A 27255-nucleotide genomic window follows, 5' to 3' on the forward strand; every position below is an offset into this window, starting at 1 on the left:
TCCAATTAGTTTAAAGAGACTCTGTAACAAAATTTTCAGCCTTATTTCTTCTATCCTATAAGTTCCTATACCTGTTCTAATGTGGTCTGTGTTACTGCAGCCTTTTCTAGTTGCACAGTGGCTGTGTTATCTTTGTTATATGATCTAATCTTCTCTCTTCTGTTGGCTCTGTCGGCTGAGGCTGGAATGTGTGGAATGTGCTGCACTGCTTTTCATTGGCAGAAGCTATACACACCCTCTCCAAGCTCTGTATGAGTCAGAGACTGAGCTACTCTCAAGCCTATCACACTCTAGTTAGAAGCCATGTCTTTTGTTTGTAAACACTGCCTAAAAATGGCAATTACAAGCCAGGATTGCAGCAGGGAGTGGCAGAAATAGCACAGAGGGGCCCAGGAGAACATAATGAATAGAATGGTTTGCTTTTTATTGTAACAATTTTAGAGTACAGATTCTAAGTCGTTTAAATCGTGTCAAAAGATTGAATCTGAAGGAAAAATTGTACCCTTAATGGGCACCTTTAGAGTGAAGTCAGACCCAATCTGTAAAACATATTCACACTCTTTTTTTTTTTTTTTTTTTGTACCTGCTTACCTCTGCCCAACCGATAAACAAACCTACACTAAGCATCCCTTCCCCCAAAGCCCATAAACCTGAACTTTCCAAGCTGTTAATTATTAGTATTATTACTGTGTATTCATGCAGTGCTAACATGTTTCCATAGCACTTTACAAAGTATATAACCATGCCACTAACTGCTCACTTACTAATAAGCTCACTAACCAATTCTTACTATTGTCATAGACTTACTGTATGTTGCTATTGCCAACTAAGGCCAGTGTTGGGGGAACTGCTTATCTGTATACTTTACTTCAATAATTGCCTATCAGTATGGAGAGTGCAGATATATCCTGTAACCAATGATGCAGCAGCTTAGCACCCAAATGACACAACATCAGGCTGAGCTGCGTTGTGTAGAGAATTACTGCCTTATAATAAAGCTATTATGCTATCCATGTAATACTATTAGTGAGTTTACAGTTATTTGTAAAACGTATTTCTTTGCGTTGGGACCCCGATTATTTGAGTTGATACATTCACACTATACTGTAGACAGAATGGCCTCGATTCATAAAAGTGCTGTCGGTAAGGTAAAGTCGAGCGGGGAAACACCGCTCTCGGTATTTCCGCCTTCAGGGTGGTAATTCATAAAAATGTAGCTAGATGTGACAGGCGTGCGGAGATATTCCGCTGTAGGCAGACGTTAGGCTGTCCTACGCATGCGGAAACAGGAGAAGCAGGCGGAATCCCTCCGTGCGGTGTTCTCTCTGCAGCTGCTTGGGAGGTCTGTCCCATTCACTGCAATGTATTCCGCACGCTTCTCGCCACATCAGAGGTAGCGGTAATACCCGTCCGCATACCGCTACCTCTAATCTTTATGAATTGACTACTTGTTACTTTTGCTATGATAATCACCGCGCAAGGCGGTGATTTATCACTCTGCTCGCGAATGTCGGCTTTTCATGCGGAAAAAGCCTTTATGAATACAGATTTTGCTGTGTGGTCGGTAAAGTGTGCCGTTTTCAGCATTTCCGAATGCGGGAATGCTTTATGAATCGAGGCCATGGTTTCACATTTTGTAAAGTAGCTACAACAACATAGTGATAATAAATGTATGTTACTGGAAATACAAACATCTGGTGCTAATTTACTAAACAAGTCAGGTTTATTGGTTTCACCAACCAAATCATGACCAATACCAACCCGCAGAGCAGGGATGTGCACAGCTTGTTTTACCAAGTAAATCTTCGATTAGGGCAGATTCAATAAATTAGGCCTGTCATAATAAAGCCTGAGATTTTGGCATTTTTTTTGCTGTTTTGTACTCATTTTATTAGAGCACTTTCATTTTTAGATTCACATGCTAAGAAGTTTTTCAGCACCTTTGATTAATACAACTGTATTAACAATGGAAATGTTTCATTTTTTTCTGTCTGCAGAGCTGGTGGTAGCAGAATCAGTTGTGGTTATCAAGAAATTGCTACAAATGCAGCCAGCACAGCACAGTGAGATTATCAAACACATGGCTAAACTAACAGACAATATTCAGGTATGCATTCTACAAAGGAAAATGTGGTGCACTAGTTACTCCGATGTACGGACCCCTGTATGCTGTAATCAGGGAACTACCATTATTGTCAGTTTCAGCTTTAATTGGTTATTGTTATAAACTGTTATAAATCACCTTTTCTCCGGCACCAGCAACTCATCAGCAAGAGTTGCAAACACGACTCATCACAGCAAGCAGGAGATAGACTTTCTCAGGCTTCTTCAAAGTTTGATGGAGTTTATTAAGTACACAACTATACAGATACAGTTCATCATATCCTGGCCAAGCAAAGTTCCATGTTGTGTTACAGCGGCGTGATTTCCTTCCTTCTGAGGGCAATCAGGTTTCCTTATATCTATCCTACGTTACATCTTCTAGACTACCTATGTACAGCATACATTATATCAGATTACATAAAGAAAGGAAAATAATTAGGTGTTCCAGTCAGCATATAGAGAGCAGGAAAGTAGGAATCAGAGTGAGCTCCGTCAGCCCACCCGGCTCTTTAATACCGACTAGGAAAGAGTTAAATGTGACCTCATCTTAGCCATCCCCCAGACCCGGCTATTGGCTTCGACCCCTCGTGGTGTCATAATACACACCTACTCGATTAATATTTAATGATGCCTTTTGCTTACATACAGGAATGTGGTATTTTGTAAACATGGCCTATGTTGATTGTTCTCGTAGTCCACTTGTCTGGGGCAAGGTAGGCCTGTGGCCTTCCTTCAGGAACATGTTCTCAGTATTTGCTTGCTATTCATCTGTTTCAAGCAAACACTGAGATGCTTCTGCCTACATCACAAGAAACTCTATTTATTTTAAAGGTATACTCTGCGGACAAGCCTTTTACCTAAACTCAGTCCAAATAACTGAGGCCTACTTAAATTATAACAGTTATGAAATATTTGTTGGGATGTAGCTCCTATATGATTGTATTTGATCATCTAATTTATAGATATGCAGGACCAGACATGCCCAAAAGAGGTGTCTGAACCAGCAGCCCAACGTCTTGCTGAAATTGTTTTTTTGCTGCTTAGCAGAAAAGGATTTGGCAAACCATTGGTTAAGCTTCCCATCATTTGTTGGTTCTGATGTCCCCAGGGGGACACAGAAGCACGGCATTTAGGCAATCCTTGAAGCTTGTACTATCTGGTTCACCGGTGCACAGGTCATTGGCTAATAATTAGTAAACCTCCAATAAGGAGGGAAGACTGGCCCATACTCCTTTCAATTGCACAAGAAACAATACTCTGGGCCGCCGCTCAATTACTATAAACTTCACTTTATTATATCAAGTGTGTGGCCTTCCTTCAGGAACATGTTCTCAGTATTTGCTTGTTATTCATCTGTTTCAAGCAAACACTGAGATGCTTCTGCCTACATCACAAGAAACTCTATTTATTTTAAAGGTATACTCTGCAGACAAGCCTTTTACCTAAACTCAGTCCAAATAACTGAGGCCTACTTAAATTATAACAATCCCCCCTAAAATGGCTTGATCCGCAGATCCCAGCTTCTGAACCCAACAGTACCTGGTTTATTTTCTATATGTTTCACTTTTCGATGTTCTTGCTCACACAACTTCTCTGCTCTAGGCAGTTATCCCTGGGAGAGAGGGCAAGACCTCTTGGTCTTCCTGTAACCAGGCTCTCTGGGGATGCCCTACTTATAAGTCCCTCTATACCACATGCTCAGCATTTGAGTCACTTGCGTATCACTCACAAACTTGCATGACCACAGAAAAGTGAAACTTGTTTGTTATACAACGGAGCAGTGCCAGGTGCCTTCTAAAAGAGCGCCTTTATACAATCAGCTCCATCACCGGTACTACTAAACCTATACCCATAACCCTGTATATCCCTTAATTTGGAAATATTGGTTAATGAGATTGTTTATGAGGCACCAATCTCTTGTCCAGGTTAATTTGTTTTACGTAATTTAACACCCAACCTCACCTGGATAATGATGCCCAGAGTCATCATCTCCGTCACAACGACCAGTGGGTGTAGGAAGAAATTTTGAACTGCAGAGGCCCAGTCCGAGTGTCCCTGGAACATCGCCGGAAACCTTTTCCACCAGGTCAGACTGGAACTCACCTGCTTATATTTGTGTTCTACCTCGTTAAGATCACCTGGATCATGGTGAAATCTTACCTCTAACTTAGTGTTTTGTTTGTTTAACTGTTGTAACAACGTGTGGTCGTCTTGGGTCAAAACCTGTTCCCCTTTGTCCCATGTCGTGTTATCTTTCAGGATGGGAACTTCCCGTGAAACTTTGAACTTTAGAGTTCTCTTAACAATTTGAGGAATAACATCATCAAACTTGGATGACTCGATCCAAATGGGATCTCCGCTCACACAATATGTTCCCCTTGAAAGATCCACCTTGTCGGAACAATTATGAAAATGTACTTTGAATGTGTCCTTAGACATTATGTTAAAAAAACAAACCTTTCCTTCAGCCACCGGAACTATCGGTTTGGCTTCAGGGCGGATCTTTTGAATGGTAGCCTCGCATTCTGTGTTATTGAGCCAGCAGGCTTTTTCACTAAATTTGACTTGCCCCGGCAAACACAGGTACCTCTGTGAGAATTGCCCGTATGAGGGCAACTCTACTTGTTTCACCTCCCCATCTAGCACCAAAAAATGTTGACCTCTCAGGTCATGGTGTAAGACATGTGTTGAGGCGGGAACTAAGGAAGTGGCGGTGCCTAAAGAAGTGTTGCACCCTTTCCATTTGTTCCCCCAAACATCTCCATGCAAAAGATCCTTCTCCAGAAAAATTGATATACCTCCCTGTTAGCTCAATTTCAGCGGAGGCAGCTACAAGATGACTTAGCAGAATAATCTGCAACCCAGGTTAAAGTTCTCCCCCAATCCAAGTGAATACCCTCTCTTCCAGCTGGGAGATACAGAACCACAAACACTTAAATTGGTGGAACAGCATCTGAAATCTTTATTTACAGGTCAATCTTATATACACCCTGATGTTAGGGAAAAACCAGATTAGACCGGAGTGCACATAGAAAATATTTGAAACAATAGCATAGACATGGTACAGACAGCAGAGACAATAGGATTTGTTATTCTGTAAACAACTGGCAGAGGTAGACTTTGTTACATGTGTTAATTTCTCAATAGACCAGGTTTTTTAACAACAATGCATGAATAGGTCTGAGTCTTCAGATCTCTGTCACAGTGGCTTGTATGGTAATATACCAACTGGGTATTGAAATACAGGTTTTGTATTTAGGTGCCTGGAACTTCTAGAGTGTTAATTATTAATGTATCTGTAAAGCACTGTCTGGAGGAATGTGCTGCTGACTAGTTGAAGCAATGATGTCATTTTTAAGAAATTGTGATGTGCTGTATATATTTTAATATCGGGGTGATTTAAGCAGCACATTATTACAACCTTTCAACCCAACCTTTGATCCCAACCTTTTCTAAAGGAAAGGGCGGGATCACTTAGATACTATGCACAGCTCTATGTATGTTAGAGATCAATGAGTTAGTGTTGTCATTGGTACACAAATACAATATACAGTTTAAAGGGTTACACAACTACACGATGAATTAACAGTAGTTAGCTTTGCTAGTATATCATCCTAATCTAGCCCTGCATAACTTAATGGAAAACTGAATGTGGTAAACTGTAACAGGTTGCCTAAAGCCACACCTCACCCATAAGGTTAGAACTCCTTAATGCATTTTGGAAAAAAAAATGATCCTCGAGTGGGTCCAGGAAATGTCAGTTCATTATTGCAGAGTAGAATATTGTTCATTTGAAGGGTGAAGGAGGACGGTGAATTCATCACCACAAGCCCTCATGATGAATGCAGATGTTTTTCTGCCAAGCTCTCACTGTCTCGGGGCAAACAGACAGTGGCGGCTGAGAGCTGGCCGTGTAATCACCGTGGCTACACTCAGTGCCTTTTTGTTAGCAGTTTCATTGTATGGCATTGGGCACCCACAAAAGAAATGGAAACAGATTTATAACAAGGATGTAGCAATTGCAGCCAGGTTGTAGAAGGCAGGGAAGGGCAGACTCAACTTCTCATCCCAGTTGAGAAACCTCACAGTTGCAACAGCAGAGGCGGAGTTCTTCCCAAAGGATGACACAAAAGAAAGGCTTGAAGCAGCCATCACCACCACAGGAGGAGGGCAGGTGCAGGAAGGGCTCATCCTTACAGCAGAGGGTCATCCTTCTAGGGCTGCATCAGTGCAGGAGAATCATATCAGATGATCTCCAAAGTATTCCATAATCAGGTGATATCACAGGCAGGTCTCCAAGTGAACAGGTAATAAAGAACACTTGTGCAGGCAAATTAGTAAAGATGAATCAGACACGAGTTCAAGGTTTGTCAAACTGCATGAGCCAAGTAATTGATAGCTCAGTCTCAATCAAAGCAGTTATGTAGAGGTCCTCAATGGTAATAAGAAGTTAAACAGCTTAGTGGGTGTGTGCAACCTATTTACCACATGCGTAGCTATGTAACAATATTTTTGACAAAGGTTACTCTCTCTATTCAAGTTTCTTTTACTAACATCATACTGTCTGTAAATCCTAGTACTATAGAGTTCTGACACTTAAACACATTTCTCTGACCTTGCTTTATACAGCACAGTATCAATACAAACAGACATATGGAGACAATTACAATCAAATCAACCAATAAGTATTTTACATGACATATTTGTCTCCACCCTCTCCAGGCATGTTAGAACACTGATGTGGGCCGGGTTATGAGGCTGTGTGATTCAGCCACTTGCAGGTTTAGTTGGCCCCCCATCTCACCCTGTGCACAGTAGGTGGTACAGGGGGCCAACGTCTGCTGTTCAAAACCCTCCCCAAATGCACAACACCAGGGTTTGTTTCCCACACCCCTCAGATTGTAACCAGAGACAGACCAGAAACCAACAAAGAAATTGCTGTAAAAGCATTTGTTAGAATTTTACACAATTACAAGTGAAAAAATATAAGTATGTCACTTTGCTTAAGGGACTCATCACCATTAATATTATACACGTACCCAAACATTCACACAATTGTTTGCATTATTCTTGGCAATATGAACAGAAAACCTGGCATGAGCATAACTTCTAGTAATTTGAGCAAGATGATTTTGGACACAATCTCTACATTACATTCATATCGGCATGAGTGCAAGCTCAAGTTAAAATGATTACATTTCATTCACAGCAACTTAATTCCTACTGGAAGATTTACAAACCTAATTCACCCATTGACAGCAAAACTGTTGTGTGCTTTGAATTCTCAGGTATATGCAAAAATACCTGACAAAAAAAAACCCACATGAAAAACAAAGAACTTCAGATGGAACATGCCTTTCCGTATGTTAATTTTTTATAACCAACTTTAAATTACAAATTTTAAGACATGTTACATCTGGTTCACCCGAAATAAATTGTTTCCTTTGCAAAACACTAAATTCAAAACATCACAATGGCCAGCAACTTTGTGCATGGGTCATTCATTATATGAGGTGAAAACCAATTACACATTCAATCTCACCTGCCTTGCCTCAAGACAATTTACAAACCCTCTCCTATAGTAGACAAAGAAAGACAACACATGCACATTTACATAACCACAGTCCGCATACCTTAGACTCCAACAATAATTTAGCTTTTGACTTTTCTGACTGTAGAAAAAAACGATCAATTAAATTAAGAGGTTTATTCCTAACTCTAAAAAAAATATTTGGATACTCTCTGTGCACAGACACATACACAAACAGACAAACAACATATAGCTGGGATCTTCTTTTGTTTCTGTTTCCTGACACTCTCCTCATTGCCCCCAGTCTTTTCAGGGAAGAGGAAAGAGAAAAAACAAAAGCATTAACACAAGTCTCTCCCAATACATGGAGGGAGGGGGTAGAAACCTGCAACAACTCTGAGCAGATGTCCAGAGATGCATATTTAAAGTACAACCTAGCTGAAAAAGTGCAACCAGTCATACACAAGCAATTTAAATCACAGTTCCACAGAAACTACAGTGAGAGGAGATAGACAAACACATTTATAGTAATTAGAAGAAAAGGCTCAGAAACATCTAGTAGCCAGGCCAGAACATTTTGGAGGGACTGATAAAAAAAAGTTATCCTGCGGCCGCAATGCCCATTCAAAATGTCCTGGTCCAGAGAGACACCTGCAACTGCTGAGTGTCTCCGAGAAAAAAAAATGAAACTCCTAAATAGAGTTAGTCAGAAATAAGATTCAAAGCAAATTGTGGAACATGATTCTTTCTAAAACTTACAAATCTATATATCCGCATTAAACAGCATCACAGAATATGATACATCATAAATCAAAAATAACCCTTGGGAGTCCCCTTACCTTTGAGACTTTCCCATTATGCTAAGCTAAAAAAAATAGAGTGAGATTAGCTGAGTTTGAAGGTTTATCTAGGGATGGTGACGTCAGTATTAGACTTTACTGGCAAACCTGGTCTCCAGCTTATGTGATTCTTCTATAGTTTCTAATCAGGTTTATCTACACCCGATTTATGGTTTGAATTTTAACTATCCTCTGTGGACAAGTTTATACCTTCAATCTCAGCTTAACCTCACATACAATCTACACAAATCTATACAGTAACATGCAATCTTATATAACTAAAATTCACTTAAGCGACTATACAACAATATACAAGGTTTAGAGAGAATATTCACTTAGACACACAGTAATTGGGGCATCAGACCCGCTATTTACTTTAGGAATATCAGATTCCTGGGAGAGGCGCTACAGAAGCACTTTCCCTCCGGGTTCTATTAATCCGCTCTGACAGTATAGGGTGGTAATCAAAAAATAGAATTACTCACCCGATACTGTATATGGCGGATCCAACTTCTCGACACCAAACTGTTAGCTCAATTTCAGCGGAGGCAGCTACAAGATGACTTAGCAGAATAATCTGCAACCCAGGTTAAAGTTCTCCCCCAATCCAAGTGAATACCCTCTCTTCCAGCTGGGAGATACAGAACCACAAACACTTAAATTGGTGGAACAGCATCTGAAATCTTTATTTACAGGTCAATCTTATATACACCCTGATGTTAGGGAAAAACCAGATTAGACCGGAGTGCACATAGAAAATATTTGAAACAATAGCATAGACATGGTACAGACAGCAGAGACAATAGGATTTGTTATTCTGTAAACAACTGGCAGAGGTAGACTTTGTTACATGTGTTAATTTCTCAATAGACCAGGTTTTTTAACAACAATGCATGAATAGGTCTGAGTCTTCAGATCTCTGTCACAGTGGCTTGTATGGTAATATACCAACTGGGTATTGAAATACAGGTTTTGTATTTAGGTGCCTGGAACTTCTAGAGTGTTAATTATTAATGTATCTGTAAAGCACTGTCTGGAGGAATGTGCTGCTGACTAGTTGAAGCAATGATGTCATTTTTAAGAAATTGTGATGTGCTGTATATATTTTAATATCGGGGTGATTTAAGCAGCACATTATTACAACCTTTCACTCCCCTTGTCCAATCTCAGTTGTACAGGATCTTTTAGCATCTCCCTGACAAAATATGTCCCCAACTGCCCTGATTGGACCTCTTCCCCCCTTATGTCCTGAGGCACAATATGTACCTGAGGTCGGGAAGACTGTACTCTCTGCAATCTTTCAATTAAGAGTACCTCTTCACTTACCCAACTAGCATGAGGATAAGTGGCTGCATATGGACTGTGTAATATTGTCCCCTGTTGTGACCCGTGTAGTGAGAATGGGTTTCCCTGTGTTGGCTTTCCCTCCCCCGGGATCGCTCTCCCCACCCTCTTTGTCACCTGGAAATGTGGCTTGATCTCGATTTTTACTTCTTGTTTCGAGAACCACACACCCTCGGCTTTCCAGCCTTTACGTGTGTATAGTTGTTTCAGAGACACCCCCTGTTGGTAACCCCAGAGTGTAATGTTGTCCCCTGCGTCTCTCCTGCAGGAGAATTGACGCCTCCTGCTCGTTCCTCTCCAATCTGGAACCATCTCACTCTGTATAACCAAGACAAGGTACCCCCGAATCACACACTCCACCTTTTGCATGTACCCATTGTACTGCAATGTACCTTTTAACAAAACTTTGGATCGGTGCATCGATTCTGGGAGTGTGACATTCAATAGCAGATTTACACTGCCGTTCAATTCAAACTTCCAGCACACCTGACGCTTTAGACCTTTCACCCACATTGTGCCATGAAATTTGTTTGCACCTGGCACTTGTGTTCTCATTAACCCCTTATTATACATGAGAATGTCCTCTCTTCGTTCTCCTCGGACGAAATGGCAGCCTAGGATCACCATCAGCATGGTACTCTTCATTATAAAAGCACCTCCTTGGGAAAAAAAAAACATTAGCAATTTGCATTATGCTTTGCTCAGCAGTCCGTTTTTTTAGTCTCTTTCCGATCTCAGGAATCTCGTTTTTTAGTCTCTTTCCAATCTCAGAAATCTCGCTGTTCTCCAAACTCGGATTGGCATCTGGAACCTTTCGCTTATCCGACTGACATCTCCATCTTTGCTCCCCAATGCCGCCATTTTTAGTCCTGGACTGCCAGCTAAGATGGCTGCTATGCAATCTCCCATAATAACCTCTTAATCCTATACACATTTGGAGAAAAACAAAATCAAACAGAACAAACATTTTATGCCTAGTTACATATAGCATAATTACATATTGCAGAAGATCAGCATTCCGCTACAAACACTCTTGGAAGCCTGCAAAAACCTTAGGAAAACCCCGTCCCAGCTGTAATCCTAAATGCTATATACCTGAGTATCACCCAGTGACGTGGAAATCTCTCTCTACACAAGACAGCCGTCCACTTATCTCAGACATAACTCAGAACTACTAGAGCGTGCTGTGTCCTCTTCTCACACAAACCCTTAACCGTTACCATCCCAGTTACAAACTTATTCTGAGACGAACACATAAACTTATACAGACATTAAAAATAACATATTAGCACTAACTGGAACTAGCTTGGTTTTCTCTACGCTTTTCTCTACGCTCTCTCTACCCAATCTCCCTCCGACTGCTGCACTCCCCGCTGCCCACCAGCCGACTTATCTCTGCTGCGGGGGACACCACTCACACCTGGCATCCTTCCCAGACTCTGTGAAGTGAGAGAGAGAAAAACAAAAAAAAAGAGAAAAAAAAACCCAGCAACTAACACAGTTAACATCTGTCCAGCGAAAAGCATCATGCCCGTGAACAGACAAACGTATATATAAATATCCACTATGTAAGCCATAACATGCAACACAGGAACATTAAAGCACATAAACTCTGAAGACAGCACTATGTACGCTTTACATCGGAGCTGTACCCCACCTTACCCCCCCCTTCCCACCACTCCCGGGAGGGGGAGGAAGTACACAGACTCCAAGCTGCAATTAACACTGAATACATTATCTATCCGTTGTACAACTCCAAATACAATAAAGATAATGCAATATAACAACGTAAACCATATGTGCCTGTGGTCCCGGACTTCTTACGCCTGCCAATTCGATCAGCCTTTGCCACTTTCCCGCGAAACTGATTGGCCCCCCAGGAACTTCTGAGCCTAATCTCTCTGTCCCCACACTGGCTCAGTGGATCGGCATCTCCCCCACGGCAGTTGCGAGACGGCTTTTAACTGCATGTGCACCTGCAGCTTAAGTTTAATGTCCAAGAGTTTCGCCGCTGATTTCCTCGAATTTCAGCCCGTGTGTTGGCTCACGCACACCACTTATCAGCTTGATAAGCTTTCCAGTCCGCGTCTACTCCGCTTGTTTCGCTGTGAAATGTCTTGGAAACTTCGGCCCCTGTCTGCCTGTTTTGCTAGACAGTGAGGGGTTTATCGGCACCACTGTTATAAACTGTTATAAATCACCTTGTGCTCCGGCACCAGCAACTCATCAGCAAGAGTTGCAAACACGACTCATCACAGCAAGCAGGAGATAGACTTTCTCAGGCTTCTTCAAAGTTTGATAGAGTTTATTAAGTACACAACTATACAGATACAGTTCATCATATCCTGGCCAAGCAAAGTTCCATGTTGCGTTACAGCGGCGTGATTACCTTCCTTCTGAGGGCAATCAGGTCTCCTTATATCTATCCTACGTTACATCTTCTAGACTACCTATGTACAGCATACATTATATCAGATTACATAAAGAAAGGAAAATAATTAGGTGTTCCAGTCAGCATATAGAGAGCAGGAAAGTAGGAATCAGAGTGAGCTCCGTTAGCCCACCCGGCTCTTTAATACCGACTAGGAAAGAGTTAAATGTGACCTCATCTTAGCCATCCCCCAGACCCGGCTATTGGCTTCGACCCCTCGTGGTGTCATAATACACACCTACTCGATTAATATTTAATGATGCCTTTTGCTTACATACAGGAATGTGGTATTTTGTAAACATGGCCTATGTTGATTGTTCTCGTAGTCCACTTGTCTGGGGCAAGGTAGGCCTGTGGCCTTCCTTCAGGAACATGTTCTCAGTATTTGCTTGCTATTCATCTGTTTCAAGCAAACACTGAGATGCTTCTGCCTACATCACAAGAAACTCTATTTATTTTAAAGGTATACTCTGCGGACAAGCCTTTTACCTAAACTCAGTCCAAATAACTGAGGCCTACTTAAATTATAACAGTTATGAAATATTTGTTGGGATGTAGCTCCTATATGATTGTATTTGATCATCTAATTTATAGATATGCAGGACCAGACATGCCCAAAAGGGGTGTCTGAACCAGCAGCCCAACGTCTTGCTGAAATTGTTTTTTTGCTGCTTAGCAGAAAAGGATTTGGCAAACCATTGGTTAAGCTTCCCATCATTTGTTGGTTCTGATGTCCCCAGGGGGACACAGAAGCACGGCATTTAGGCAATCCTTGAAGCTTGTACTATCTGGTTCACCAGTGCACAGGTCATTGGCTAATAATTAGCAAACCTCCAATAAGGAGGGAAGGCTGGCCCATACTCCTTTCAATTGCACAAAAAACAATACTCTGGGCCGCCGCTCAATTACTATAAACTTCACTTTATTATATCAAGTAAAAAAGGTTATGACCCCCTATTACCCCACAACAATTAAAAACCCCAAACCCGCACTAGACCACTAATAGGAGTGCTCCTAACAGATATCACACACACGCATTCCACATTCATCAGCAATGATTGGCCGATCCGTATTCAACTAGATGATGTGAGTCTGGATTTATTTCCTTAGTTTAAGCAGCAGCTGTAAATATATTCACAGTTCCTCAATAGCAGCACATAGGCCTCAATTCACTAAGCTTTATCAAACACTTTATCAAACGTTTGATAATTTACCTCATGGGTAAAATCTAATTTTGAATTCAATAAGGTGTTATATATTTATCGAATGCTTTATTGATAAAACGTTCAATAAATCTATAACACCTTTGTGAATTCAAAATTAGATTTTACCCATGAGGTAAATTATCAAATGTTTGATAAAGTGTTTGATAAAGCTTAGTGAATTGAGGCCATAGTCCTGTTTATAGCAAAATGGCATGGAAGCTCCCAGGACTGAATGAGACAACATGATTGAGCAAAGCGTTTGTGCGAGTGACGATAAACAACGGTACCGGGATTGTCCCTTCATTTGAATGGACAGCGCTTGAGCGTCACGGCCATCGTTTAATGCCAGAACAGCACCCGTGTGAACAAGCCCTAAAGGAAACCTGGCGTGAATTCTTTATTTTATTTTTGGATAGTATAGTGAAGAGGTTAGAAGCCTTCCAGCATGGGGAAGCATTAGAGTACAAGGACTACCAGTTTACAAACTTACTTTTTTCTGGTGTGTTTGGGGGGAGGCAAGAGAAGTGAGGGTACTGGGGTGATGTGTGAGCTGCGGGGGGCATTGGCTAGGAGTCTGGCTGCAGCATTCTGTACTAGCTGTAAGGGGCGCAGAACCTTATCTGTAGTTGTAGATGCGTGACTCCAGCGTGTGGCCAAATAACTGGCATTTTCTTCACAGGGAGTAAAGGTGGCAGCTTCCACGTTCTTCTCACAACAGATATTCTTTAGCAGAAAATTAGTCGCATTATTACTGTGCAAGAAAAGTCATTTTTGCACCACATTTCCTATATTTCCTGTGAAATATGTTTAAAGGGAAGATCCATGGTAAAAAAAAATATTAATCCACTTACCTGGAGCTTCCTCCAGCCCGTGGCAGGCAGGAGGTGCCCTCGACGCCGCTCCGGAGGCTCCCGGTCTTCTCCGGTGGCTCACCCGACCTGGCCAGGCCGGCTTCCAGGTTGGGCTCTTGTGCGCTCCAATGTGGGTCTCACGCAGTCGCACTGACATCATCGGACGTCCTACGGACTGTACTGCGCAGGGGCAGAACTACTGCACCTGCGCAGTACAGCCTGGAGGACGTCCGATGACGTCAGCGCGACCGTGTGAGACACACGTTGGAGCGCACAAGAGCCCAACCTTGAAGCTGCCCTGGCCAGGTCGGGTGAGCCACCGGACAAGACCGGGAGCCTCCGGAGCGGCATCGAGGGCACGTCCTTCCTGCCACGGGCTGGAGGAAGCTCCAGGTAAGTAAATTAGTATTTTTTTTTCTCTGTGAACCCTCCCTTTAATATATGCCTTTTTACAGTTTATTATAAACAAATTATCATCAGTAACATCTCATTTTTTGTTTGTTTGTAGGTGCCGATGGCCCGGGCTAGCATCGTGTGGCTGATTGGGGAATATTGTGAGCATGTCCCTAAAATCGCACCTGATGTTCTGAGGAAGATGGCTAAAACTTTCACCAATGAGGAAGATATTGTTAAGCTACAGATCATCAACTTAGCTGCAAAGCTTTATCTGACCAACTCCAAACAGGTGCATTGTTACTTATTAACCTCTTATGTATACTACTAGTAAGGGAGGTAGAATACAGACATGATACAAACACAAAAATACAGCACTGGCGTAAGGGATTCCCCTGCCCCTCAGACCTACTATCTAAAGCTGCGTACACACCAAACAACGGATGTTGCTTGGGTGACATCGCTGAGCCGGCCTGTACAGATGCGTGTCAGCAAGGTAGCTGACATTGCATTCTGTTGCTATGCGAAGGTGTCCATGGAACAGCGCATGCGTAACATCCCATGGCGTACGTGGGATCGGCATCTGCAAACTACAGGGTGGGCCATTTATATGGATACACCTTATCTATGGATACACCCCATATACCACACCATACCATACATTTTTTGTTCCAACAGTCTTGGAGAGATCTATCCAATGTGGGTTAGTGTCAGACCAATAGCGGTGGTTTTGTTTGTTAACTTCACCATTCACATAAAATGGTGTATCCATATAAATGGCCATATTAAGGTGTACACACACCACACTATCATCTGTACTATCTATCATCAGCTTAGGCGTGAGTATGAGGCTTAAGATTGTGCTAGAATGATATATTGTGTGTGGGCTGTTGGTTTTATCTATCAACATTCTATTCCATGCCATACAAAACGCCTCTGTAATAATCTTCTATATCAATAATCATCAAGGCTCCATATTATTATTATCCTATACAATAAAACCTAAATGTCCCTGCGTCATCATCTTTCCCTGTCTGTCCGTCCGAAGCTTTTTTGTACTACACATGTGTACAGTACAGAAAGCCGTTGGGATGGGAGGTCGAGCCAGGGAGCAGGGCGGCCGTGTGCTCGAGGCGAGCACGCGCTCGCGCTCTGAGTGGCGGCGGGAATTTAACTACCTAGAGCCCATTTTTAAACGGGCTTAGGTAGACTAGTTCTTAATAATCTAACAAAATTATTGTTATTGCTATTATATTTAAAGGGAACCAGAGACGGCCAGAGAGGGAAAATGAAAAAAAGATTTCATACATACCTGGGGCTTCCTCCAGCCCCATAAGCCCGGATCGCTCGCACGCCGCCATCCTATGCTTCCTCTATCGGCGGTACCGGGTCCCGTCACTTCCGGCGGACGCAGCCAGTTGTCCGCATGCACAGGGGCTCCCTCTATACCCTTACGCATGCGGCTGCGCAGTATGGAGACGCACGCGTACGGGTATGGAAGGAGCCCCTGTGATGCGGACCGTTGGCCGTGGCCTGACGCCGACTGGCCGAAACTACGGGACCCTGTACCGGCGGATACAGGCAGCGGAGGACGGCGGCGTGGGAGCGATCCGTGCGTATGGGGCTGGAGGAAGCCCCATGTATGTATAAAAGCTTTACTTTACTTCATCTCTAGTTCTCTTTATATAATGCTGCAATGCTTTCAAGCAAACCTGTGAAAAAGGATGTAACAGTTAGATACTTACCTCTGTAGACGCAAACCTTGGGATGACCTAGAGCATACATGTCATACTCCAGCCTGTGGGCCAAATTTGGCCCTCAAGTGGTTTACCCACTTTGCATTATGTTTGGCCCACTCTAGACCACCAGGGAGGCTATATTGGAGGCGAAGCCCTAGAACACCAGGAAAGCCATATGAGGGAGGTAGGGGGAAAGCACTAAACACTAGGGAACTGTATAAGGGCGGGTGGGGGTCTCTAGATACCAGGTAACAGTATAGGGGAGGGAGTACCACTAGACACCAGAGAACTTTATAAGGGAGGAAGGTGTCCAGTAGACATTGAGGTTGGCCAGACTAGGTCCCAATGTACAATTTCGGCCCGTGACTAGGTCCAGGTGTACAATTACAGCCCACTTTGTATTTGAGTTTGACACCCCTGACCTAGAGACTTTTCTAATCCTCCTCCAACCCACCACTGTTTTACAGGACGCTCTCCTGTTCGAGTACAGGCGTGGCTGCACTGTTCGAGTACAGACATGGCTGCACTGACCAAGTGCAGTGACAGCCTGTGCAGCAGCAGAGAACTCTTTGTGCACAGAGGGAAAAGCCATGCATGAGCACCTTAGTGCTACTGCGCAGCTGTGGGCTGTCCTTACAACTGTGCAGTGTGGCCATGCTAGTATACAGACAGGAGCGTAACCACAGAAACATATTCAACTAGCTCTTGTCGAATGTGTTCATAGGGTCTGAGCGCTTCTTCTGGATAGAGCCTCCACACTATCCTGAAGTTTTCCTTTACTGAGGTATCTATCTTTTGCATTTTTTTTCTTTCAAGGTATTCTGCCCAGCTGTACGAGGGTAAACGTGGGATATGTAGTATGTAGCCAGTGGGATGAGCACTGTAGTATGCTACCAGTGTGATGAGCACTATAGAATGCAGCCAGTGGGATGAGCACAATAGAATGCAGCCAATAGGATGAGCCCTGTAGTATGCAGCCAGTGGGATGAGCCCTGTAGTATGCAGCCAGTGGGATGAGCCCTGTAGTACAGTATGCAGACAGTTTGATGAGCACTGTAGTATGCAGCCAGTGGGATGAGCACTGTAGTATGCAGCCAGTGGGATGAGCACCGTAGTATGCAGCCAGTGGGATGAGCCCTGTACTACAGTATGCAGCCGCTGTGATGAGCACTGTAGTATGCAGCCAGTGTGATAAACACTGTAATATGTAGCCAGTGTGATGGATACTGTAGTATGCAGCCAGTGGGATGAGCACTGAAGTATGCAGCCAGTGGGATGATCACTATAGAATGCAGCCAGTGGGATGAGCACTATAGAATGCAGCCAGTGGGATGAGCCCTGTAGTACAGTATGCAAACAGTGAGATGAGCCCTGTAGTACAGTATGCAGACAGTTTGATGAGCACTATAGAATGCAGCCAGTGGGATGAGCACTGTATTATGTAGCCAGTGGGATGAGCACCATAGTATGAGTGGGATGAGCACTATAGTATGCAGCCATTGGGATGAGCCCTGTAGTACAGTATGCAGCCGGTGTGATGAGCACTGTAGTATGCAGCCAGTGTGATAAACACTGTAATATGTAGCCAGTGTGATAGATACTGTAGTATGCAGCCAGTGGGATGATCACTATAGTATGCAGCCAGTGGGATGAGCACTGTAAAATGCAGCCAGTGTGATGAGCACCGTAGTATGCAGCCAGTGGGATGATCACTGTAGTATGCAGCCAGTGGGATGGATACTGTAGTATGCAGACAGTGGGATGAGCACCGTAGTATGCAGCCAGTGGGATGAGCACTATAGTATGCAGCCATTGGGATGAGCCTTGTAGTACAGTATGCAGCTGGTGTGATGAGCACTGTAGTACTGCAGCCAGTGGGATGAGCACTGTAGTATGCAGCCAGTGTGATAAACACTAATATGTAGCCAGTGTGATGGATACTGTAGTATGCAGCCAGTGGGATGAGCACTGAAGTATGCAGCCATGGGATGATCACTGTAGTATGCAGCCAGTGGGATGAGCACTGTAGTATACACCAAGTGGGATGAGCACTGAAGTATGCAGCCAGTGGGATGATCACTGTAGTATGCAGCCAGTGGGATGAGCACTGTAGTATGCAGCCATTGGGATGAGCCTTGTAGTACAGTATGCAGCCGGTGTGATGAGCACTGTAGTATGCAGCCAGTGGGATGAGCACTATAGTATGCAGCCATTGGGATGAGCCTTGTAGTACAGTATGCAGCTGGTGTGATGAGCACTGTAGTACTGCAGCTGGTGGGATGAGCACTGTAGTATGCAGCCAGTGTGATAAACACTGTAATATGTAGCCAGTGTGATGGATACTGTAGTATGCAGCCAGTGGGATGAGCACTGAAGTATGCAGCCAGTGGGATGATCACTGTAGTATGCAGCCAGTGGGATGAGCACTGTAGTATGCAGCCAGTGGGATGAGCACTGTAGTATGCAGCCAATGGGATGAGCACTGTAGTATGCAGCCATTGGGATGAGCCTTGTAGTACAGTATGCAGCCGGTGTGATGAGCACTGTAGTATGCAGCTGGTGTGATGAGCACTGTAGTATGCAGCCAGTGTGATAAACACTGTAATATGTAGCCAGTGTGATGGATAATGTAGTATGCAGCCAGTGGGATGATCACTGTAGTATGCAGCCAGTGGGATGAGCACTATAGTATGCAGCCAGGCGTACGAGAGATATCGGCGCAGGAGACTTGGGCACAGGATTCAGCCGGTATATGGCTGATCCTGCTGCCGCACAAGTTCCAGGCTGCCCTAAATACTATTCCCCCTCCAGGCCGCCATGGATAGTGGGGGAATGAAATAATTCGGTATTATGTTTAAAAGTAACTTCAGCACCGTCTTCTGACGGCGCTGAAGTTACTCCCAGTGCCTGCTATAGCCGTAGTTCCTATTACGGCCTATGGTGGCGCCGGCTGCGCCCAAGTCTCCTGCGCTGGTTTCAGCGTGTCCGTGCAGCCAGTGGGATGGATACTGTAGTATGCAGCCAGTGTGGTGAGCGCTGTGGTATGCAGCCAGTGTGATGAGCATTGTAGTATGCAGCCAGTGTGATGAGCACTGTAGTATGCAGCCAGTGTGGTGAGCGCTGTGGTATGCAGCCAGTGTGATGAGCACTGTAGTATGCAGCCAGTGTGGTGAGCGCTGTGGTATGCAGCTATTGTGATGAGCAATGGATAAGCCCCCAATACTGAGGAATGATGATATTCTGTGTACTGTCCAGTAAACCTTATTCAAGAAACAGCCCTATTTAGCTGACACATTTATTATTTTTTGTTTTGTTTGTTTTCCTTCTTTTCCATGATTTAACCATCTGTACAGGTTGAATTTTTGTGTTAATGTCATATCTTGTTATGTATCTCCAGACAAAGCTCCTCACACAGTATGTTCTGAACCTTGCCAAATATGACCAAAACTATGATATCAGAGACAGGACAAGATTCATCCGGCAGCTGATCGTCCCGACAGAAAAAAGTGGTGCGCTCAGTAAGCAGGCTAAGAAACTCTTCCTGGCACAGAAACCTGCACCTATACTGGAGTCTCCATTCAAAGGTAACTCTCCAGTCTAGAGCTTTTACAGAAATTTCCATGAAATGTAGTGTGCTGCATGTCAGATGTGGTAGTGTGCTGCAGCTGATTTTAGGTCTGCTTATGCAAAAATGGAATACAAAAGTGGTACTTGTATTTTTTAGGTCATTTATGATGTACCGTTACTAACTCTATTGAATACCTACAGATTAAAAAAGTAGATTTTTTATTTAGAATACATACTCAAGATACATTGGAGTACTGAGGGTAAATTGATGACTACATGCATCCCTTTTTGGTTTTCAAGCATGTTGGACTACAGAAACGCCTGTTCAAGAGGGAGAAGGGGGTGCATTGACCCCAGGGCACAGCCTATAAATGTGCCAGGGCAGAGAGCGTAAGGTAGGCCTGAACGATTTTGGAAAAAATTGAATTGAGCGATTTCTGTCCGAAATCGCAATTTCAATTCGATTCATGATTTCCTTCGAATCAAGTTTTGTTCCCTCTCTCTGCCTCTATGTCCCCCGTCTCTCTTTGTGCACCCTCTGTGTCTCTTTTTGCCCCTTTTTTCTCTCTCTGTATCCCCTTTGTGTCTCTCTTTGTGCCCCCTTTGTCTGTGTCCCCTCTGTGTCTCTCATTTGCTCTTTTTGTGCCCCTTTTGTAACTCTGTGCCCCCTCTGGGTCTCTCTCTCTGCCCCCTCTGGGTCTCTCTCTGGCTACCTTTGTGTCTCTCTCTGTGCCCCTTGTGTCTCTCTCTGTGCCCCCTCTGGGTCTCTCTCTGTGCCCCCTCTGGGTCTCTCTCTGTGCCCCCTCTGGGTCTCTCTCTGTGCCCCCTCTGGGTCTCTCTCTGTGCCCCCTCTGGGTCTCTCTCTGTGCCCTCTCTGGGTCTCTCTCTGGCTACCTTTGTGTCTCTCTCTGTGCCCCTTGTGTCTCTCTCTGTGCCCCTTGTGTCTCTCTCTGTGCCCCCTCTGGGTCTCTCTCTGTGCCCCCTCTGGGTCTCTCTCTGTGCCCCCTCTGGGTCTCTCTCTGTGCCCCCTCTGGGTCTCTCTCTGTGCCCCTTGTGTCTCTCTCTGTGCCCCCTCTGGGTCTCTCTCTGTGCCCCCTCTGGGTCTCTCTCTGTGCCCCCTCTGGGTCTCTCTCTGTGCCCCCCCTGGGTCTCTCTCTGGCTCCCTTTGTATCTCTTTTTGTGCCCCCTCTGGGTCTCTCTGTGCCCACTCTGGTTCTCTCTCTGTGCCCCCTCTGGGTCTCTCTGTGCCCCCTCTGGGTCTCTCTCTGGCTCCCTTTGTATCTCTATTTGTGCCACCTTTGTCTCTCTGTGCCCACTCTGGGTCTCTCTCTGTGCCCCCTCTGGGTCTCCATTTGTGCCACCTCTATGTGTCTCTCTCTGTACACCCTCTGTCCCCCAAGCTGCGGCAGTGCTGGACATACCTTCCAGCACGAGTCCAGCGATGCCCATCTATCCACTTTGCCTCCTGCAGGCTCTAATGCACGGGATACTTCCTGTATGTCATGTGACATACAGGAACCAGGAAGTATGCCATGCACAAGAGCCGGCAGACGTCGAGAGAGGACAGACAGCGTTGGACTGCGACGGCGCTTTGATTCCGAAATCTTGATTTTTGTGATTGCGATTTCAGTTTAAATTCGATTTATCGTTCAGGCCTAGCGTAAGGCATATTTAGTCAGTAAGGGACAGCATGAGAGTTTTGTCTAGATGCAGACTCATGGAATGGAAACAAAGGAAGAGAAGGCTGGCACACTTACAGCATCCATAACGGACAGCACAGGACTGGGTGGTTGGACACTCTCATTGCACAAATCAGTGCCTGAACTGCCTGCTCCTCCACAAGCACATGCAGAAGTGATAATACAATCAGACGTAATTGAGGCGGCACTGCAGCATTCAAGGTATCTTGCAAGCTTTTATTTCACATGAAACGGTACATCCATAAAGAATCACAAGATGTGACACAACACAGCGGGGTGAGAGGAAGGTGGGGACCCGGTAATAGACGGAGCAGCTAACAGCTGTTTTGCATCGCAGGATGCTTGTTCACAAATGCGCCGACTTGCTTCCGTGAGCGAAACAGCTGTTGTCTGCTCCGTCTATCACCGGGCACCCACCTTCCTCTCACCCCGCTGTGTTGCGTCACATCTCGTTATTTCTTATGGATGCACCGTTTCATGCAGAATAAAAGATTGCAGAACACATTGAATGCTGCAGTGCTGACTCCATTTCTCCTGATTGGATCAAGACTTATAGAATGGCTGCAGTCCATGACTACAGACATTTCCTGCCTGCAGTTTACACTGCCAGCTATTTAGTGAGACTTTATGTGCAGACTGATGAAGTACTGTATCAGTGCAAGCAGGATGTACAGTAGCAGGATGTACAGTAGCTGCATTGCTGGCACAACTATACTATGAGAGCAGTATGCATCACATAAGGCATTGCTGAGTAGGTGCCTGCAGTATGCCTGTATGCACTAACATGATAACCTATATGTACTGCAGCAGTGTTGTGTAAGAAGGATGTGCTGTGACATTAATATAAGTAGAGAAGTGATCCATTTTATACTGAATATTATATCTCCAATGCATGTAAAACCTTTTAACCAGTTAGGGGGTAAGGTGGAACAGGAGCAAGGATTTAAGTAAAGCTGCTCACCCTGGTTCCTAGGCTGGTTCTTTTCACCCACATAAAACTCCTCAACTGATAACAGATTTGGGTATTAAGCATAGAGCATCTGCAAGAGAGGTTAATAGCACAGAGTTAATTAGCATGCATGATAAATAATTCAGCTGTATTTAAGGAAGAACTAACTCACTTCTCTATTCTGACACAGATCGGGATCACTTTCAATTGGGCTCCTTATCTCATCTGCTCAATGCAAAAGCTGTTGGCTATCAAGAACTTCCTGACTGGCCGGAAGAGGCTCCCGATCCATCTGTGCGCAACGTGGAGGTGAAGGAAGCTGTGCGTGATTTAACATGAGTATATAGGGATGTGGGATTGGATTACCCACCGCTGTACCCAGCTCAACTCCTCCTGCTCTGCAAGACCGCCTTCCCTCCTTGTCTGAGGCTGCTTACCACTTTGGCACTTCTCTTTCCAAGCTTAGGCTACAGCACCTGCTTCACTTTCCCCGCTCCTACTACCACGCAGGGTTGTAGTCTGTTTACGCCCAGCCGTTCCACCTCTGTAGTTTAGGGAATGTGGAAATATTTGTAAATCCTATGTGTTGAAAGCAGCATGCCACAAACCACCATTCTCCTCTTATACCCAGGAAGAGGAAGACACTGGTCCTATAGACAGTCACATCGGTCTCCTGGGGGAATGGAAAAAGGTTGCCTCTTGTGTTTGTGTGGTTGCTTGCCCAGTGTTTTTCTTTTTTTTCAGTTTGCAGTGTTTCCCCTTGCTGGATTAGTCCCTTTTTCCTGAGTTCACAGGTACATGAAAAACTGTCCAAAGTGCGATTGGTGCTGAAAACTGGTGAGAAACACAGTGTGAACTCAGAGTTTAAAGGCACGCTAGCTAGTCTGACACTATTTGTGGTGTGGTTTTGCTGTGAATCACTTAGTACAACTTCTCCAGTGATTGCTTCCAAAATCTTTATTCACTGGCTACCAGTAACCTCTCCTGCTATAGTTATAAACTCCTGTACATTTCCTTCAGTTTAAAATGAAAATGTTTACTTTTTTCCTTTCATATGCTTGTATTGCTTTCAAACTTACAGTAACAGCTTCTGTAGGTTTGGTTTGCTGATATATGGTGCTAAATGCTTTTTCCAAATGCTTTGCCTTCCGTCACTAACACTGCCCCCAGCAAACACCTTCATACAAGTGTACATTCACACAGACTAAACTCAGTATGAAGAGTTTTTATCCTGTATCTAAGGATACCTGCACTTTTGTATTATTTTACGTTAATTACAAACTATCAGCACGTGGTACGGTGCTATACAGTATACAATAGAGGGTGGAGTATAAGGCTATGTCACACGAACTGTCACACGTGCAATATATCTCCTACAGATCTTGGCTGCTTATGATGTTATCCAAAGAGGGTGCTGCTGACTATGTCACACCAGCAGCAACTTGAGGCCAGTTTCACTCTTCTTACATTTTTTAAAAAAATAAGTAATACAAATATTTGTAAAAAAAAAAAAACAATTGGGGGATCGATCAGACGCCATCAACAGAGAGCTGTGTTGGTGGGGAGAAAAGGGTAGGGGGGTATCACTTGTGTGCTGAGTTGTGCGGCCCTGCAGCGAGCCCTTAACCACTTGCCGACCGCACACTCATAACGCGCGTCGGCAAAGTGGAAGCTGCAGGACGCGTCGCCGGCTGCAGGCTAATTAATCAGGAAACGCGGCTGCTTCCTGTCAATTCATGGCAGGGGGCTCCGTGAATAGCCTGTGGGCCACCGATCGCGGCTCACAGGCTAAATGTAAACACAAGCGGAAATAATCCGCTTTGTTTACATTTGTACAACGCTGCTAACAGTAGCAGCGTTGTACAAGATCAGCTATCCCCGGCCAATCAGCGGCCGGGGATCGCTGTCACATGACAGGCAGGAGCCTGTTAGAGGCTGCACAGGACAGATCCGTTCCTGTGCAGCCTCCGATCTCCGGGGAAGGGAGGGAGGAGAGGGAGAGGGGGAATCCTGCGGTGGAGGGGGCTTTGAGGTGCCCCTCCCCCCCCCTGCCAGCCACACGCAGGCAGGAGCGATCAGACCCCCCCAGCACATCATCCCCCTAGTGGGGAAAAAAGGGGGGCGATCTGGTCGCTCTGCCTGGTGTTTGATCTGTGCTGGGGGCTGTAGAGCTCACCCAGCACAGATCAGCAAAAACAGCGCTGGTCCTTAAGCGGGTAAAGGCTGGGTCATCAAGTGGTTAAACCTGCAGTGGCCAATTTAGTGAAAAATGGCCTGGTCTTTAGGGAGGTTTAACACTGCGGTCCTCAAGTAGTTAATTAAGAAGGAGCTAGGTTGTAAAGTGTTTTGTAGGTGAGAGTCAGGATTTTGAATTGTATCCTTTGTGTAACTGGCAGCCAGTGAGGGGACTGACAGAGTGGAATAGGGATGGAGAAGCGGCAGGAGAGGTGGATGAGTTGTGCAGCAGAATTGATGATGGACTGTAGTGGGGCCAAAAGGAAGGCATGTAGGCCACAGAGCAGAGAGTTGCAGTAGTCTAGTCAAAATTGAACTTTCAAGTTGCTGCTAGTTTGACATAGGTAGCAGCAACTTTACCAGATAACAGCAGCAACTAAATATTTGTGGGAGAGGGGGGATTTAGATTACCACATTTTCTTCTACAACTGCTAACACAATCATGGGACACGTAAACATTTTTTTTTTTTGCAAAGAATTGATTAAAGGGACTCCGAGCAGTGCAGAAACTATGGAAAGATGCATATCATTTTAAAGCTCTCTTTCTCCTCTTTCCAATGATATATAAACCACCACCCTACGTCTTTTAGTTTTCGCTATTTTCGCGATTGAAATTGCCGCGACCGCGATTTCGATCGCGAAAATAGAGAAAACTAAAAGGTGTAGGGCAACGATTTAGGTGTCGTCAGAAAGAGGAGAAAGAGAGCTTTAAAATGATATCCATCAAGCCATAGTTATATTGTATTACACAGGCCGACACTTTCCCCAGTGTCAGCAGCTCCATTCTGCTGAATGCAGCTGCTGACTTTGACAAAAAGTCGCCCTGTGTAATACAATATAACTATGGCTTGATGGATATCATTTTAAAGCTCTCTTTCTCCTCTTTCTGACGACACCTAAATCTTCGCCCTACGCCTTTTAGTTTTCTCTATTTTCGCGATCGAAATCGCGGCTGCGGCAATTTCAATCGCGAAAATAGCGAAAACTAAAAGGCGTAGGGCGGCGATTTATATATCATTGGAAAGAGGAGAAAGAGAGCTTTAAAATGATGTGCATCTTTCCATAGTTTCTGCACTGCTCGGAGTCCCTTTAAAAGTCTTCTACAAAAGTGCAGTTGTCTTTTTATAAAAGTAAAATTACACTTTCACACAGCCTTGGTGTTGGTTTGGGAGCCTTGATGTATTCTTTCTGCTTTGTTACTTGAACTTGCCAGGTGCCTGAGTGGACAAAGTGCCCAAGCAGAGAAAAGCGGAAGGAGAGGGAGGAGAAGCCATTCTATTCGGATTCAGAAGGGGAATCAGGGCCAACCGAGTCTGCAGATAGTGGTAAGAAAGCAGGCAAGAACACAGATTGTTCTACCACTGAGGCCGGTTTCACACTGTAAACACCGCAATGCTAAAAATACATGGTAATCTCCCTTCTGGCTTCACGTGGCCAAAATTAGAATTTCACTGGAGTGTATTGAAAAAATACGCGCCACAATGTGAATGCCACGTTAAAAAAAAAAACCTGCGTCACCAGAGACTTGCATGACTTTCGGTCACCACCTGTTACCGACCATGTTGCGTCAAATTTGCGGCTTCCGGCACATCACAACGCTCCAGGTTTGCAATGCCCCATAGGCCTACATTGGAAAAGCGTTACCCTGCAGCAAAAACGGGTAACGCAGTGCACCAGTGTGAAAGGGGCCTGAAGAATAGAGTTTTTGAATTTGTGTGTGTAGGTTCAGCTGTCTTACAGATTTTGTCAGCCACTCCCTGTTATTTCTGTAATGCAGAGCCAGAGTCAGTGAGTGAGTCAGAGAGCGGTGAGAGCAGCAGTGGCAGTGGATCTGGGTCAGAGAGTGAAGAGGAAGAAGAAAGTGAGGAGGAGGAAGAGGAGTCTGAAAAGGAGGAGGAGAAAAAAGAAAAGAAGAAAGAAGTGGAGAGTGAAGGAAGGTAAACAAATAGCTGCAATGGCAGCATTATAGAATATACATTGGGAAGCTCTATGTTGTGCTCCACATACTCTTGTTATCCTGTTCTGCATTTAGTGTGCATTGCAAGGTAGTTTGTCTCTCTTTCCCCCTGTAGCAGGGCTCTGTGTAATATGTAAGAAACCAGCTCCTTTTCCTCTATTCACTTGCTAAGCACATGGCACTGGCTTGTCTATTTCACATGTAATTTACTAAAGTTTCTGACAGTATGAACATGCCTGCAGGGCTGTGGAGTCGGTACAAAAATCATCCGACTTCAACTCCGACTCCTTAGTTTGTAAAAACCACCAACTCCAACTCCTACTTCAGGTACCCAAATGGCTCCGACTCCTCGAGACCGACTCCTTAGTCTACTACTTACTAAGGCTGTGAATTTGGTACAAAAATACTCCGA

The 27255-nt window shown here is 44.4% G+C and overlaps 1 protein-coding gene across 8 annotated transcripts in view; it reads left to right on the top strand.

The window, feature by feature from the left end:
• AP3B2 (adaptor related protein complex 3 subunit beta 2) overlaps positions 1 to 27255 on the top strand; it is a 115875-nt gene that overhangs the window by 58725 nt on the left and 29895 nt on the right. For 4 of the 8 annotated variants that reach the window (XM_068275631.1, XM_068275634.1, XM_068275628.1 and 1 more), the window contains exons 14-20: positions 1998 to 2107; positions 14812 to 14988; positions 19833 to 20019; positions 22842 to 22960; positions 23283 to 23342; positions 26100 to 26211; positions 26664 to 26823. In XM_068275631.1, coding sequence (XP_068131732.1) covers positions 1998 to 2107; positions 14812 to 14988; positions 19833 to 20019; positions 22842 to 22960; positions 23283 to 23342; positions 26100 to 26211; positions 26664 to 26823 — 925 coding nt within the window. Of the gene's footprint in view, positions 1 to 1997; positions 2108 to 14811; positions 14989 to 19832; positions 20020 to 22841; positions 22973 to 23282; positions 23343 to 26099; positions 26212 to 26663; positions 26824 to 27255 lie in introns of all 8 variants that reach the window. The other 4 variants (XM_068275632.1, XM_068275629.1, XM_068275633.1 and 1 more) reach the window with 2 other exon arrangements.

The sequence above is a fragment of the Hyperolius riggenbachi genome, chromosome 3, assembly GCF_040937935.1.
Source record: "Hyperolius riggenbachi isolate aHypRig1 chromosome 3, aHypRig1.pri, whole genome shotgun sequence".
Classification (NCBI taxonomy): domain Eukaryota; kingdom Metazoa; phylum Chordata; class Amphibia; order Anura; family Hyperoliidae; genus Hyperolius; species Hyperolius riggenbachi.